Raw genomic sequence first — 16,765 nt, 5'->3', positions numbered from 1 at the left:
CATCTACCAGCACATAAGCATAGCTTACTTATATGGACCAGAGGAAATTAGAAAAAAAGATTTTACACAGAATTGCATCCAACTCCACATAATTTTTAAGTCCTTTGGAGGCAGAAATCACAGTTGTGTCATTTGAGCAAATGTTTTGTGTCAATGCTGGAGAGAAGGCAGCAGGGGATGAATGCAAACGCAGACAAGGACGAGGAGGAAGCAGTAACAATGCACTGATTTAACTTGAAAACACGTACAAGCTTTAGTACAATAGAACAGGCAGGAAACAACAAGCAAGGACACAGGCAAAGTTGTACAAAACTCCTAAACATGAATGAAGACAACGGAGAACAAAGGAGCTAGGCTGGTGGTGACTGACTAATGGGGAAGTGGGAACAGGTGAGCAGGAGGTCTAGTGGCTGCAGGTCTGATGGGAGACAGGTGAAAATAATCAGGGCGGGACAGACAATCAACAAAAGTGGGGAAAATACACAAAGACAATGAATTAAACCAGAACAGATACAAGGGGAGAGTGAACTTACAAAATAAAAGCAACATTTGTGCATGAATCAAGAAAAAGGAAAAGAAGACTGGAAACACAAAGAAACCTTACATGAAACGACTGTAACAATTCTGGATAAAAACATCTCCCAAATCAATAAATGTAATCTTGGGTAGAGCAGCTTTACTATTGGAACAGGCCTTTGTAGGTTTTGTTCAAATATAACGCACTTAACCAATTTACAGCCACAGGAATCTCAACTTTTCTGCATATTCTGTGAAAGCTGTCAGGATTAAATTCTTATACATTGCCACATGTGAAGTCACTGTGCCTTTGATGGAAACACAAAGGAAAATGGATGTAGTAACATGTAGTGCGAAATGGGACATCAGTATATGACATTTGGAGGTATTTGGGGCAACTGTATGATTTCATATATAAGTAATACCTCACACAATCTGTGTCAAAACTACAGTGCAGTACTGAACCATAATGACATGTACTGTATGTTCAGACTGTGGTGTTAGCAGTGAAAGATAAAACACCAGTGTGACTGTGAGCTGAACGCTCTCCCGTCCTGTGGGTGCCTCATTAGTGGTGTGAGACATCGTCGGCACAGAAATCGAGTGAATGCAAATGAGATGAGATGGAAGGCATCTCCCTTGGTGGCACAGCCTGAGCCCGCCTCCAGTGACGACTGCACTATAAATCATCCTCGTGTCAATGCCTCATCACCAGAACTCCCATTAGACACCCGAACCCGTGCAGCCACAGCCACAACCCCTCAGATTAGAGAAGGAAACATAATTGAGCATTGTGTGGCAATGACGCACACCGTGGCTCACAAAGAAGTCAAATAGAGAGTGCATGTAGAAAGAAAAGTTTTGTAGGTTGTTATGTTTTGGCTCTGGATCTATGAGTATTTAAAAGTACCCATGAGGAGCAGAGATCTATAAGAACTAGACTCGCTGAGAGGGCAGAGTGACTGCTTTAACGCTGAATAGGGTTTATTCAATTCAAATCAACTGCTTTTCTGTCCAAAACCAAAAGAGATCATGTTTGATTAGCTGCGTGAAATCATTATTGATTTTGGCTTTTTGGAGCGCAAAGCATTTTGTGTGTGCGAGTACTGTGTGTGTGCTCTGGGAATGCACAATAAAATATGTGTACAGTAGCAAATCTATGTTCATTTGACTTTCTAATTATGTCTTTATTTTCCATTTGGCAGTCAGCCCGCACTACATTATCACTCACTCTGTTATTTTCAACGCATGGACTCGATTATTTTACGGCTGCCCCGGCACTATGGTCTGTAAGAGGAGGTGTGTATGACCTCGGCGTGTGTCCATGTGAAGTCCCTGAAGACCAGAGTTCACCATGATCAAAGGCAGCACATTAATCAGAGTGTTAAATGAATGGATTAATGAGCGGGTAATGCCAAACTGTCACCCGAGCAGCGCTGTCTTCAATTATCATCGTTAGCGAGGGCGGGAATGAGCTAAATAGTGCTCAGCAAAATGGATAGGTCTTGTCTCCTCTTGTCTTTTAAAATGGCCTCTACATATAGCATGATTGAGCTACAGTATGAGGTAGAAGATGGATAAAAAGTGCCAATTAACAGAGAGCAAGACTGCGTTCACAAATCAGAGGATCCCAGCCTGGAGGATTTAACTGTGACAGAAAGCTCTTTGCACTGTGCCTTTTTTTTTTTTTTTTTTAAAGAGTCTTCGCTGTAATCCATACCAATTCCATGCTAATGAAAAGTAAAGAGATGAACTTGTGCAGAAGGGAGAACATGGGGAAAAAAGGTCTCTCTTGTTCAGGGCAAGGTATTGTATTATGATGAATATGATGAGCACGCCCACATGCACATCTCTATTTCAACATTATTTATACTAAGTATTAGATAGTTAATTTATAAACCAAAAAAATAATAGTATTGACAATATTATCCAGAATGCTGAGGTTCAGTCCATTTACCATTAGACATAGTGATCCGTGCACTTTACCATCTCCGTGGTGATATTCTTCAATATTCTTTGTGTTTGCATGCAGGAACACTTGTGACTGCAATATGAAGATGAAATACCTCTTCATGAATAAATCTTCTACAACAATCTTTTTATCTGGAGCACTTTGTACATTTACAAAGGGGCTTACAGTCTGTCATCCTACGCTATGCGGCATGTGTTTTTTACCACAAACAAACAAAAAAAGAACTTAAAATCCCTTAAGATAACACATGGATGTATGAAGTTGCTTGGTAGTGTGGAGGGTAGTTTTGCATGTTTCTCGGTTGTTTATACAAGGTAAAGGTGGAGTGATACAAATGTAAAAGATTGTCATTGAGGTGTGTGGGGAGGCTCGGTTTCTGCTCATCTTCTCCACATTTTTTATTTTATTTCTTTATCCCTCATGCAGCATCTCATATCACCCACACACTGACCCCCGCCAGGCTGAGTATATTTTGCGCCAGCTGTGCAACAACAATAGTTTTGTCTTGTCCCCAGCGCTAACCAAAGTTTTCCTCATGGTGGGTTTAAAGTACCTTAGAGCGAGAGAAGTTTCCTCTGTAGCGGAGAGACTTCTACTCCTGCTGTGTCATCCTTCAGCACAGCATGACATTGTTCAGAAATATTGAGATCTTCCATGTATCCCGTGGAGAATGTTTTATTCAGCAAGGAAACTGAAATTTTATTTGATATTGACTTTCAGCAATTACTAAACTGTGTTAAACGCTTTCCTGAGCGTCAAAAGAAAAGATTGAGAGGACGCTGATGAGGGTTTTACCAATAATGATTAAAATAAATCCTTAATAATAAGAAGAATCGAGTGGAACATTTGACTTGAACATTGTCTCATTTGTGCATGAGCTGAGGCCTCGTGCCCTTTGAGTGAGTTACATTGTCAGAATTATCAATGAGGGCTAAACTCGAGTCAACTGAGCGTTGAATGGGTCTGATAATGTGTGATGAATTTTTAACAACCATTCTCTCGCCCACATGCACACAAATAGATAATATAATTTAGCAATAACTCTATGAGTCATGATGACTCATAGAGGGCTTTAAAACACAAATGACAGGACAACAGTAATAGGAAATGCTTTAACATATAGTGAAAAAATGTGATTACCCTAAAAGTCATTATTGTTCACTTGACATTAAAGAAGTTGTGTACACAACGTTGACATATCATCATCATTATTTACGCATCCAGCAGTCATGCAGCAACATTATCATTAATTTTGAGTCTTGTCTCTGTCCTCCTGATGAATGTTAGTCTTTTATCTCTGTTTTTTGTCTCTACAACTCCTGGGGAAAATATCTGGCTCTATAACTGCTAAATGGTTATTTGTTGCTGAATTCAATTTGTTCACCAGCTCGTGTCTAACTGTGTATATCTGTTGTTTGGTGCTGATCAGGTAGTTAAGGCTACAGCCAGCAGTAATGACAGAGAACTTTGTGGCTGAAAACAGCTCTCTGTTGCGGCCAAATAACGACACTATGGCGTGTCGGATTGTTTTCACAAAAACATTTCTTTTTGTTGTAATACAAATATTGAATAGAGCTGATTCAAGGAGTTGGAAGAGTGTGTCTCTTATTTACTGCTATTCCTGTTTTGATACAAGTCAACTGGAAACATTAGATTCAGCCAGAGACAGCGTTTTCAACCAACTTATAGAGCTAGTGTTAGCTTAGCTAGCTAGCAGCTGAAGAAATCTGCCAACAAGTTCTTATTTTAGATGTCAAGAAATTGACATTTGCCTTTTACAAATTCAAAGCTGCATTTGTGTACCTTTTTCTGAAAATGGCCCAATTGTTTCAAACATTACTATAACTGTCAAACGGTTAATCTGCTCACATTATTTATCATTGTTAACTGCTATTTGAGAACAGAAGCCATTTAGACCCTTTTAATGCCAACATCTTGATTTTGTGTTAGCTGGAGGCAAAAACAAAGGAAAGACTGGAGGCTAACACAAATCACTGAGGCTAAAGCTACATATTGAAATGCGATCTATGGTTTCGCCATAGCAGCATTGGTAATTTAAGCTTTCCTGACCATCCATCAATCTTTGAAGACATATTCAGCAGAATATTTCCCCATTAGGAACTGGGTCGCCAAATTGATTTAACATATTAGATCATTTAACTAGCTATTAATACTAATTTTCTAATTAGGCTATGCATCAATTATTTGGCATTGATGAATCACTTTTCATTTGATTCTATTTATTGATGAATTAATTTGCAATTGCATCTCACTTAATTGGCCTCTAATCATTTCCAGATACAGTCCTTCATGTTTATTTGTATTGGCCCTTGGGATTCTACACAAGTGGAGAGATAAACATGTTTATGATGCACTCCCCCCTATATGGACGGTATATGGGATGTGCCTCTGGCTGTCACATGCAGATAATCACTTGCAATCACTGCCATTTTCATCAATTACTTCAAATACCCACATTACTGCATGAGCAACCGCAGCACTTGAAAAATCTAACTGTAGCTGGTAGAGATCCCCCTATGTGCTGCTGTGTATTGGAATTCCAGCACAAAGCATTGATTTTTCTGAATGCTTAGCTTGTGGAGGGCAAATACACATTATATTGAGAGACTTCCCCCTCCCTAAAACCAGCAATATTGCTTTTGCAGAAGAAAAAAAAACCTTAAATGTAAACCCATGACAATCTGTTTGGGATTGCTGTTAAGCAAAATACGACAGCTAGGCACGTATTCCAAATCCCTAATGGAAATTCTTATATGAGAAAATGTTTTCTTCAAATACACAAGAATTTCCATCAACAAAGGATGATGTGTTAAGTAAATCCTAACACAGTTGGATGCTTATGTCTTTTCTGGGGACAGGTGCTTTGCCTTAAGCAGGAAACTCCTCCCAGAGAGAGAACGGAAAAACATAAATCAAACATTCATATGCAAGTAGGCTGTGTTGTTAGGCCGCCATTTGTATTCTTCTCCCTGGTTGTCTGGCCTTTCTCTTGTGAATATCAAAAGGGATGTATTGACACTGCATGACTGGGATCCAGTGTTTGATCAGAGCTGTGGTTTCAGGCACGGGAACAGGAGGAACAGGAGAGGTCCTGAAGGAACAGGCTGCAGTCTATTTTGGGTCTTTTTGTTTAACCCAATTACAGTGTCAGTGTGTTCTGACTATACCAACACCAGTCAGGTGCCTCCTTTGAAAAGTGGGACAACAACGGCACAGACATGGAAATTTGATGCAGTAAAAACAATTGAGACAGGGAGAAAATGAATTACACACAGAGCAGAATGAAAAGTCAGATTCAGGTTAACGTGCAATAACAGCTCAGGTGTCCCTCATGACAGCGTGCGACACCTTTCCTCGACCTTGGCAGCTATCGCCTGTGTCATCTCTTCCATCTGCCAAACAATCCCCGAGCAAAATAGACAAATCACATTGTTGCGTTCCACATCTTCATCTATTTCAGAATAAATGTAAACCCAGAGATAAGCCTTCAATGGAGCCCTCAAGCCCGGCTGCAGTGACAATAAAAGCATAAAGCCGGTAAATAAACGAGGACACGGCAGCGCCACCTGAGGCCCCGTTGTCTGAAATCAGTGAGAGTTTCAATTTGGAGAGTTTTTCTCGCAAGTAAATGAGGTAATCATTCGTGAGAAACCACCGGTGAGGATAGGATATGAAAACCTGGATGCTTGTGGGAGGCACGGCTTTGAAAAAGAATACCATCCATGAGCTGCTCTGTTTAAATGCACTGATGCGCTTTTTCCCTCAGCATGCGCCCTCCAGCCATCCACCTGAGAAAGCACTTTAGAAGCTACTGAAGTAGGGCAGATGACAGTTTTGCCTGTGTTTCTCTTTTGTCAGCTCTACTGTGTGGTATCATCTTCAGCCCCAAATGCCGCTCTCAGATATGAATCATTCCAAACTGCATTTCATCGCTCACTTCCACTGCCGCACTCCTGAAGTTCTTCCTGTGAGGCATAGATTTTGTTAATCTAATCTCACATCATCTCAATTTAATATCAGGGAGGCGGCAGGAGAGCTGCCTGTGATATTATACATCGTGGTCACACACAAACAGCCACTGATATACTACAACCACTAATATTAATAATAATCTAAATAATGTTTTTTAAGTGAAAAATCACCAAACACTTCAACACACAGCCATGCCTGAACTTATAAAAATCCTGTATCCACAGCTATGGCACACTGCCACACTGTCTTTACTGTTGTGTTCTGTAATGTGCAGAGACATGGGGTTGCTGGGAGTGTTCACTGAGTGCAAGGCAAGAGAAAAGGTGGATTTTTTGCTGTCACCTTGGTGTGGACAAACGCCTATGTGCAACGGACTTTGTGTCACCGTGCCTCCCGGGGAAATCATTATCATTCCAGGTAACGCTGAGTGATGCAGGAAGACCGGAGCACAGCAGATGTGGGGACTTGTTAGGAACTTTATTTGCCATTGTACCCTTCAACAGACATCACTCTTAATTAGGTCTCCATGGATAAGAATAGGCATCTGGACTGTTTGCTCATGAGCGGACCGAATGATGTCCTTTTGTGCTCTCATCGGCACACACACACACACACACACACACACACACACAGACACACTCATACACATGCACACACTCCTCCTTCACTTTTTTAAATCTTGCTTGCATAAAATTATACTAATAGAATTTGGATGGCTGTGTTACTGGGAGGCCTTTGGAGCTATCACTCCATCTAGTGGCTGTTTTAACCCACATGAGAAAACACCATGGGGGCTCTGCATTGCACGCACTGCACCATCAGCATGACTGTGGTTCCACCTGTGAGCTTTGTGCTCCACAGTCGTGCACACGGTCCATCAGTCACCTCAGTCAATTCCCTTCTTTGTCTAACTATTCATTTATGCATTGAGTGTGCACATTTGTCCCAAGACAGACGATTGATTTCCCCTGTATACAGTTTATATGCTCTTATTGGTATGACTAGCCACAAGATGGAAAAATCAATGGAGCATTGAAGAGCTCAGTAGATGTTGAGCTGGTGCTGTTTAGCCATTTAGTCATCTGATCCGAAGAAGAGAAAGTGCTCATAAAAATATACAGTACACCCATTTGTTATAAATAAATGTTCCTACAAAAAGGTATTTCTGTATTAGCAATGGCTGAAGTTATTAAGTGTCATGTGAAAGCTGCTTTTTTGCATTTTTCAGGTGCAGCCTGCAGCTAATTCATAGTTCAAACTACACGACTTTAGCCCAGATTTTTTTCCCTCGCTGACGTTTTTTGGAGCTCCACAACGACTTTCAAGACTTCCGGTTACAAGACAACAAGTTGTGTAGCGTGAACAGTACAGCGATCTCTCGATCTTGAAAGTTGTGCAGTGTGAACTTGGCTTCATACTGTTTTGGTTCATTTTCACCTCCCTCATCAGCACTGTTTCCAGATGCAGCAGGGCAGCTGTTTTCAAACAAAAACTAATCTTTCTCAGGATTTAATTGAGACCAAAACAGATAAACATAGAGTATATATTAGAATATATATGACATAACATTCATGAGATGGACAGAAATAAGGCTATGAACGAATGCTATCGTTGCTGCGTATAGGCTTGATGTGTAACAGGCAACTGTTTGCCTTAACAACCCTGTAAGGCGATAATACCATACATATGACAGTGTGTTTACTACTTGTTGCACTGCCCATGAGTGGCCAAACAAAATCAGTTAATCCAAAATTAAGCTTCATTTTGGTAAAAAAAAAAAATTGTTGGCTGGAATTCTACTCCAAATTGAATTTCATTCAAGCAGATAAACCTGCGCTCTTGGCACTAATGGTGTCAAAGTAAGTAATTTAGGTTATGATTGTGTTTAAGGTATTAATGAGTCTGATAACAGGAGAGGGCTGCACAGTGGTGTAGTGGTTAGCACTGTCGCCTCACAGCAAGAGGGGCCCGGGTTCATTTCCCGGGCTGGACAACCTTCTGTGTGGAGTTTGCATGTTCTCCCCGTGTCAGCGTGGGTTCTCTCCGGGTTCTCCGGCTTCCTCCCACAGTCCAAAGACATGCAGCTTAGGTGCATTGAAGACTCTAAATTGCCCGTAGGTGTGGATGTGAGTGTGAATGGTTGTTTGTCTCTATATGTCAGCCCTGCAACAGACTGGCGACCTGTCCTCGGTGTATCCTGCCTTCGCCCATTGACAGCTGAGATCGGCTCCAGCACCCCTGCGACCCTTAACTGGATGAGCAGGTTACGGAAAATGGATGGATGGATGGATGGATGGATAACAGGAGAGTTGTGTACATTTTACACCAGCAGTGTGTTTTTGTGGAAGAGGAAATATTCAATACTCTCATCATTATGTCAACATGACCCAGTGTAATTTATTTTGATTTATTTACATTTCAAAATTCAGTAATAACACATTAACATTGAACATTCAGACACGTGCAGTACCAGTACTTTAAAGAAAAACAAATGTGGAATGGATAAACTTAAGTTTACGATTCCCATCGCAGTAAAATAAAAACATTTTTAAGACTATTAAGTGAGAGTGATGTTCAAAATAAATATAATTAATACATAAAAATTCAGACTTGGAATGTATTTAGATGTACCGCTGAGGTAGGTGTTTAACTCACAATCATCATCTCGCTGACTGATTTATTTATTTATTCATAACAACGTGAAAGCATGAATGGCCCACGGAGAAAAAAAGGAATGGTAATATTCTTTTTTGGCAAACTGATCAATGCTTCCCCTCATGTTTTTAAGGCACCTAAAACCAAACATTTACAAATGGCTTTTTCTTTTAAGGAATGATTTATGTGTTAAAGCTCATCCAGGTAGCTTTGAAGTGTAGGTAATATTCCTTTCAAATCAGCACACCCTCTCCTTTATAAAATCCTTGTGGCAATGACATTGATAAAGTGCTCAATAGTAAACTGTGGTCACTCAGCATTAAAAGAAAAATATACCTCCATTTCAGTGTGTAAGTGATGTCAGACAAATTTCTTTTTAAAGTACCTTTTTCATGAAATACAAGACACAAGCAAAACATAAAACGCAGTCGACAGCAGTGTTGAGACACGACAGCTTTAGTCTTGAGGAGCAAGTTTCAGTTGCTCATCCACATTCAGAAAGAAGTCTTTTGAGGGAGCGCCATCTCAGCAAAGATGTCCTCTAAAAGTCTTTGCTCGCACCCGTCTTTGAATCCAGCGAAGGAAGATTGCCCTGACAATATGTCATACAAGTGGTAGTACATTAAGTCACAGACTTATTTCAGTACAGGTTTTCTTCTGCAAGTCCATCTGAAAGGAGACAGAGAATAATATTAGAGAAATGTGACCTACAGTGAGTATACCAAAGGAAAATCATTAGATCACTGTTGTTTGGTAGGAACTATACCTCGCTGAAGGCCACTCTGCATATAGTGGTTGAGTTGATGCAACCCAGTGTTTTGGTCATGGCGTCCCATCTGCAAACTGAAGGGATCCATGGCAGTGAACTGCTCTGCAGGCAGTGTGTCTTCTGTGATGGTCGGGGACAGACCGAGGGGCTCCGGGTCCGACTGATTGGACCCACTCCTGCAGCGCAACAAGCCCTGCTGGTAGCCGTATGCTGCAACACCGGGGCAGGACATGCTGCTTTCCCTCACGCCCATGTCCAGCTCTTTGAGGATGCTGTCGAACATGCCGTCGTCGAGTACCAGCTCACGCTTAAGAGGAAGGGCCGAGGGGAGCGGAGGGTGACGGGGCCAGTCGCAGGCTGAGGGTGGGGTGTGATACATGGCAAAGCTGCTGGCCAGGGAGGAGATCTGCTGAGCCAGAATACTGATCTCTGCCTGCTCCCTCTCGTTGTAATGTGGTGCCTCTGTGGATGTGGGAGATTGGCTTGGTGTGAGAAGACTGGAGTGAGTGGGCAACACCTGGTAGGGGACATGATGCACTTGGACAAGGCCGCCCCCTTGTGGCTGCTCGAGGAGGCTGAAGTCGTCGGGATGCAGAGCACAGTCCACTGGGCTCTCGCACATGTCCGACACGGACGGGCAGTCTGGGACTAATCGAGCGTCGGCCATACAAGCTTGGAAATCATAGGACGGAGATGAGGAGGAGGGCGGTGAGCGGGCGCCGAAGCCTGCCGGGTCAAATGTTTGTTCAGCGGCTGAAGCAAGGGAGCCGGAGGGTGATTGGTGACAGGTGAGCCCTGCCTCTGGGTAGGAGTAATAGGAGGGAGAGCCCTCAGGGGAGGACAGCAGCTGATCTGTGTATCCATGCACATCCAGCAGGAGGTCATGGCTGAGCTCCTCCTGCTGCAGAGTGGAGCTGGAGGAGGCCGGGCTGTAGGGAGGGGTGAACAGAGCAGGGCTGTCTCCCGAGGGAGCAGGTGAGCTATCACCTCGGGAGGAGCCGCACACCATATAGTATAAGTCTTGCTCAGTCTCCCTCCTAGCTTTGGCACCAGGCTCCTCGTCTTGGTTGCTGGACGTCCGCTGTCTTTTTAAGCATTTAGTGTTGTTGTAGGTCTGAGCGTGAGGCGCCTGTTGACCTGCATGATTTGCCAGAGGCGATGGCCTGAAGGCATCACAGCTGATTTTCTTCTGCAGAAATCTGGCCTCCGTTTCACTGCAAAGCAAAGCAAAGCAATGTATTAAGTCGAAGTTCATGACTAAATAAACATGGACAGGTGTCTTTCCATGTGGGCTCAGGTCTGCTGGAAAAGTGAAGTTTGTCATACCTGATGAGGAAGTTGGTGCAGCTCAGGCCCTGGCCCTCAGGCTCCTTGTTAGCTCGAATGTAGATCCAGGTCCACGACAGATCTTTGCACTGGAGTCTGAGCACCATTTCCACCTGGAAGCCCTCATCTGCCAGCACTGGACAGGACAGGGAAGAACCACCCGAGGTTATTGTCATGCACAATTAATGACATGCGCTCAATGAAAACAAAGTTTTTTCATGCTCTGACGTTATAAAAATGAACAATGCAATCGGTGTGAAAACAAGTTTTCCCGCAATAGGCTGTACACTTACCTAAACTTCTATGAGAATCTGCACTCAATGTAAGATCCTCAGGGTGGACAAGACTGTACCACGACCGACCGGTCATTTCTTCTGCCCAATAACCCAAAAAATATAAAACGCTGAAAATAAAAAGACAAGAAAAATATGTCAGTAACTAGTACGAGAACATTTTAGTTATATCAGTTTAAAGGGGGATCTGTGAATGTACCTGTCTGATAGCTGAGTGAAGGTCATATCGAGTCTGTGGACGCTGCTGAAGCTGTCACAGAAGTGGGAGTCGGAGCTCCGCAGCCGGTCGACCGTGGGGGTGCAGACAGCCACGAACAGAGGCTGGCTGGTGGGACGGACTGAGGAGGAGGACGGCCACGGCTGAGGGAACGAACGGAAGCTCCCTCTGACCGTCATGGAACAGCAGCTGCCGTGTTGCAGCTTGAAGGCCTTGGAGGTTTGCATACAACAAATAAAGGTCCTCTCTGAAGAAAGACAACGTATCAGTTTAGTCTTCCAGTAGCACCAGAAACATTGTGATAGTTACATACAGTGATCCAAGTTTAGAATGCTACACGTATTTATTCTAAAGTGATGTTAAAGTTTTTAAAGTTACCTGATGGTGAGTTGTGTTCAAAGTCCAGGTTTGATTTCAAGATATCAATGTCAGAGCGTTCCACCATGTCGTAGAAAGTGTCTCCTTGAAGTACATCTATCTGAAAATTTAATTTTTTTTTTCACAGTCAGATACAAAACATGAAAGCCCAATGTGACATGAACTAAACTGTAGACGCCCAAATTTACTCACCATGGACAGACCGAGATATTCCTCTACATTCTCGGACACGTAGACCAGCCTCCCCCGTGCGGTAGTGACCAGGATGAAGCCGTGCAGGGATGGAAGAAAGGCCTCGTATGGAGGAGAGCAGTGTGATCTCGCCCCGGCCGGGAGTCCTTAGGAAGGAAAGAGTGAGGTGAGCCTCGGTTAGACACTACACACCTCTGCAGGTTTATCTTTGATACAGCTCCATTTAAGTCACATTTAGTTTGACAGCGACGCAGGCTAAATGTAAATGAGAGGTTCAAAGAAATAAAAAGAATGACTGTAGCCATAGAGTGAAGACTTACCCTGGAAGAGAACAGACTTCCTGATGTAGGAACAGATGGCGGCCATGGAGTGCAGGTAGGAGAGACGCTCCTGGTCCTCCTGGGTGATGGGCAACAGGGTGCGCATATTCCTGATCTCATGATTGATGTGGTCCCGTCGGGCTTTGGACGCTCCTTTGGTGGATCTGTGGGAGACCATGGTCACTGAGATCAGGGGTTGGAAGAGAACTGAGGAAACTAGAGCTAGGGAGGCCACATTTAAAGTAACCCTCCTCCTCGAGGCCAGTGTGAAAAAAAAAGAAGAAAGAAATCAAATAAAAGCAAAAAGGAGTAATTGGCCTGAACTGATCGAGCCTCCTTTTTTTCACAATTCAGCCCCAGTGGCTCTTCCTCCAGGGTTCCTATGGAAACTGCTGATATGAGAGGCTGCCGTGTCTGCGGCAGGCACGAGGGCTCTCAATAGACTTTGTCTGTGTGATCAGTATCTGTCTGGGCCCATCCACGGAGCGCCTGGGGTTTTTATAGCTGCCAGGGCTTCAGCGTGGGCGTCACACACAAAGGGGAGGCAGGGCTACTGCTGCTCCCTTCATCGCCTTATAAAGTGGGTGTCCTCGAAACGGGGCGCCCCCACGTCACAAGGACACAGAAACAGCCACAAAAGGACAATTTATGGCAGTTTGTATCCAAACACCGAAACAATAAAGATTCATTCAAATTAAGTTATTGATGGAAATGTGTTGTTTTTTGGTTTTTTTAGGCATACTCACACTGGACCTAGATTTTAAGCCTAACTCTATTGAATATTATACCACATTTACATTTACAGACACATTGTAAATTCCCAACAAAGCATCCTGATAGAGGCTAAACTGAACCAGCTTGATATATTCAAAATTAGTTTTAAATGCAGCAAAAAGCATCATTGTTGCTGGATTAGTATATGGCATACAGAACCAGGCTGCTGTGGGAGAAACATTGGATTAAGTGCTCCCCGCGGTGTGCGCCTCACTGCAGGCAGCAGAGTCGGGGTCTTTAAATGTTCTAAAAACAGCCATGTGTTGATTCAGCCACCAGAGGACGTGGAGCCGAGAGGAAGAGGAGCCACTGACCTGAACCTCCTGCAGAAGGAGCTGCGGTGATCCTCGGGCAGAAGATGCGAGGTGCACGGAGCTCTGACGTGACACTTGCAGGAGTTGCACCAAATAGTCATTTTGACGCAGATGAAACCACCTATGAGAGTCAAGCATACAGGTTTACTCAGTGTGTGTGTGTGTGGGGGGGGGGGTACAGAAAGTTTAAAAATAAGAAGTTAAGATGTTCACACTTTGATTTAAAAACGGATGAAATCACGTGGAGTCAGCATGGTGACCTCCTGTGAGCAGATACTATGTTGGTTAAAGATCTCGTACCTCTGCGCGCTCTGGGCTGAATGAAGAGTGTGGACCCATTCTGCCCGTCCCTCCTTTTATAGCCCCCCCCAAAAAACCGGACACCTCTCCATCAACTCAGCCGGTGGGGAAGGAGGAGGAGAAAAAGAAAAAAAAAAAAAAAAAAAAAAAAAAGGGATTATGTTACTTGTTGTGACGCGATGACAAACGATGGAGGCGGGTTATATTTAGTGAAGTGAGCCCTAAAAATAACCCGTTGGATCGGAGTCGGAGTGGCAGAGATGTGACATGGCATTAATACAGCAGGGACGCACGCGCCCGTGTGTTATGAAGTGTGATGTTTCACGTGCGTAGATAGCGGATGGTTTCAACCGTCTGCAGGTGTTGGTGAGCAACTCGTGCGACTATTGTGTTCATTAGATCATAAGATTAAAAACTGATTTAGGGCCAATCAGCAGCACCTGGCTCTGACGCTCCACGTCTGACGGGTGGATTCATATGAATAGAGAGCGTAAAGGCTTGAATGACTATTAATTATTGACCAATTCATATTTCCACGTTATTAGCCAACAAACACACCCTGACACAGAGGGACTATTTTACCGGCAGAGGAGTAGGTTGATCAACAACCACATTGAAAACAGTCCTGACTTTCTTTTTTAATGGTAGAGACACTAAACACGCTTGTAAATCATTATAAAATGTACTCCATTGTAAGTAAGAGCTCTGGATGTAAAACCCTACTGCAAAATTACTGTAGTGTAACCATCTAAATTAACTTAAAGTTCAAAAGTAATAGTACTTTGGCCCCTGTGATTAATGAGATATTATACCAAATTCCATTATTTACACTGATGCATCAGTGTTGATGTAGCTCGAGGACTTGGCTGTAGTTTCCTCCAGTGTTTTCAAACCTAGGGGTCAGGCCCCTTCAAAGGGACACAATATAAATATGTGGGGTCCCGATATGATTAATGGTAAGAGATGTAAGATTATATTATATAGGAAATAGGAAATATTATATAATTTGTAAACAGTTGTTTAAATGACACCATGTGAGAAGTTCAGAGGAGAAATCTATAAAAAAAATTAAAGATATGTAAAACATGGTATGTTTCACAAGGCTATATACTAATCCTTACTTACCTAAAACTTGAACTATACACACACACACACACACACACACACATATATATATATATATATATATATATATATATATATATATATATATATATAAAAGCAGCCCAGCACTCTGCATCATTGCACTTTTATCTACATTTCATTGTCGTTGTTTTTGGTGTTTTATGTTCATATCTATACTTTTGCATTTTATATTTCATGTATACAAAATAGTTAAATGTTATCCTTTGTTCTTCTTGGATCTCCTTGTTTTTTTGTTTATTTGTCTGTTTCTGTGTACTAGTAAGTGTAAGAAACCGGAGTCAAATTCTTTGTATGCATACATATATATATATATACATATATATATATATATATATATATATATATATACAAAAAATAAGTCAGCAGTTATATATTCTTATACTATGCATATATGTGTATATACACATAGTATAATGTATTGGCATACCATAAGATTATAACCCCTGACTGATCATGATTTTTTCATGATGCACTTTGAAATTGAACACAGCCTGAGCATAGTGTTGAAATTTAAACTACAGTGTCATTATCGTTCAAATCTCAGCAGAAAACCAGCTTGACGCGCCCGTTGTTTAATTTCTCATCAGATTTCCGAGGCCGTCAGCCGTGGCAGATCCTATTCACAGGGCTTTAACTGCGTGTGTGTTAGTCACCCAATTAAACCCCTGTTGGAAGGGAATTAAGCTACAGGTCTGCGAGCGTGACGCACTGAGAGGCTCACACAAAATTATCTTTTTAGCAGATGAGTAGATTATGGGCCGCACAAAACATGACCAAGGCATACTGGAAACCCTGCATTTTACAAAAGGATGCATTTCATTCTGAAGGAGTTTTTTAATGAAAACTACAGAACTAAATTGCCCTGTTTCTCAGTGTTGATAAATGGCGACGTGTTGCTCTCTTTTCCACCAGTTTACGTTCCATAGCCATAGCTTCAATCCTCTAAGGGCTTGTGCTCATTTAATGCCTCTTTTCTCAAATCCCCAATTTGCTGGCCCCAGCGACGATTGGAGCAGAGAACTAGAACTTGAGTGAGGGAATTGCACAGGGATAGACGACAAGACAAAACAAATCACTCCGAACAAATCCTCAGTCTGATTCTCAAGGGCCACAGGGATTGTCTGAGTCCTGAGGGGAAATTAGAGAGTCATTTGGCCGAGGGTCTCCTTGCATTAGCGCCTGCGTCGCTGGCCCAGGCTTCGGGGGGCCAGACAGAGGGACCCAGCGCAGCCCCGCTTCCTGTGTGTGCGGCGGGGCCAGGCGGGACAGGGTGTCTCTGCTGCCTCACTTTAAGCTGACCCTCCGTCTGTGGGCTGCACTTAACACTGCAGATAACGCTGGCTTTATAGCACGGGGCTGGTGACAGACAGGAACAAACTGCCAGGCCGCTACTGGTAGCAGAGGGGAAGATTGGAGCTTGGGTTCAGGGTGAGACACTTTCTAATGATGGGGACCACCCCCCCTCTACCCCCAAAAAAAAAGCAGCCGCACACGTCCCCATTAGGTAGTCTGACAGCCAGTGGCACCACGGCTTCGGAGTACCCACTGAAGTAGACGATGAGGGCTATCAGACAGGCCGGCTGGGGCAGATCCAGCTCTC

At 43.0% G+C, this 16,765-nt stretch overlaps 1 protein-coding gene across 1 annotated transcript; it reads right to left on the bottom strand.

The window, feature by feature from the left end:
• Nucleotides 1-9,092: 9,092 nt before the first annotated feature.
• Nucleotides 9,093-14,058, bottom strand: npas4l (neuronal PAS domain protein 4 like). The gene is made up of 10 exons (XM_054600530.1): nt 14,020-14,058; nt 13,720-13,840; nt 12,632-12,795; nt 12,312-12,457; nt 12,120-12,219; nt 11,724-11,988; nt 11,525-11,634; nt 11,232-11,367; nt 9,903-11,119; nt 9,093-9,805 (listed from the first exon to the last, which is right to left on the bottom strand). The coding sequence occupies exons 2-10, from the start codon at nt 13,818-13,820 to the stop codon at nt 9,777-9,779; spliced, it is 2,268 nt and encodes a 755-aa protein (XP_054456505.1). The 5' UTR covers nt 13,821-13,840; nt 14,020-14,058; the 3' UTR covers nt 9,093-9,776.
• Nucleotides 14,059-16,765: the final 2,707 nt, after the last annotated feature.

This window comes from Anoplopoma fimbria, chromosome 6, assembly GCF_027596085.1.
Source record: "Anoplopoma fimbria isolate UVic2021 breed Golden Eagle Sablefish chromosome 6, Afim_UVic_2022, whole genome shotgun sequence".
Lineage (NCBI taxonomy): Eukaryota > Metazoa > Chordata > Actinopteri > Perciformes > Anoplopomatidae > Anoplopoma > Anoplopoma fimbria.
This window is presented reverse-complemented; position numbering and strand designations above follow the sequence as displayed.

Excerpts from the sequence above, each read along its gene's own strand:
- npas4l (XM_054600530.1), bottom strand. The coding sequence starts at position 13,820 with ATGACTATTTGGTGCAACTCCTGCAAGTGTCACGTCAGAGCTCCGTGC. Across the intron at positions 11,989-12,119 it reads TGAACACAACTCACCATCAG|AGAGGACCTTTATTTGTTGT; the intron begins GTAACTTTAAAA and ends GTCTTTCTTCAG. Across the intron at positions 9,806-9,902 it reads GCAGAGTGGCCTTCAGCGAG|ATGGACTTGCAGAAGAAAAC; the intron begins GTATAGTTCCTA and ends GTCTCCTTTCAG.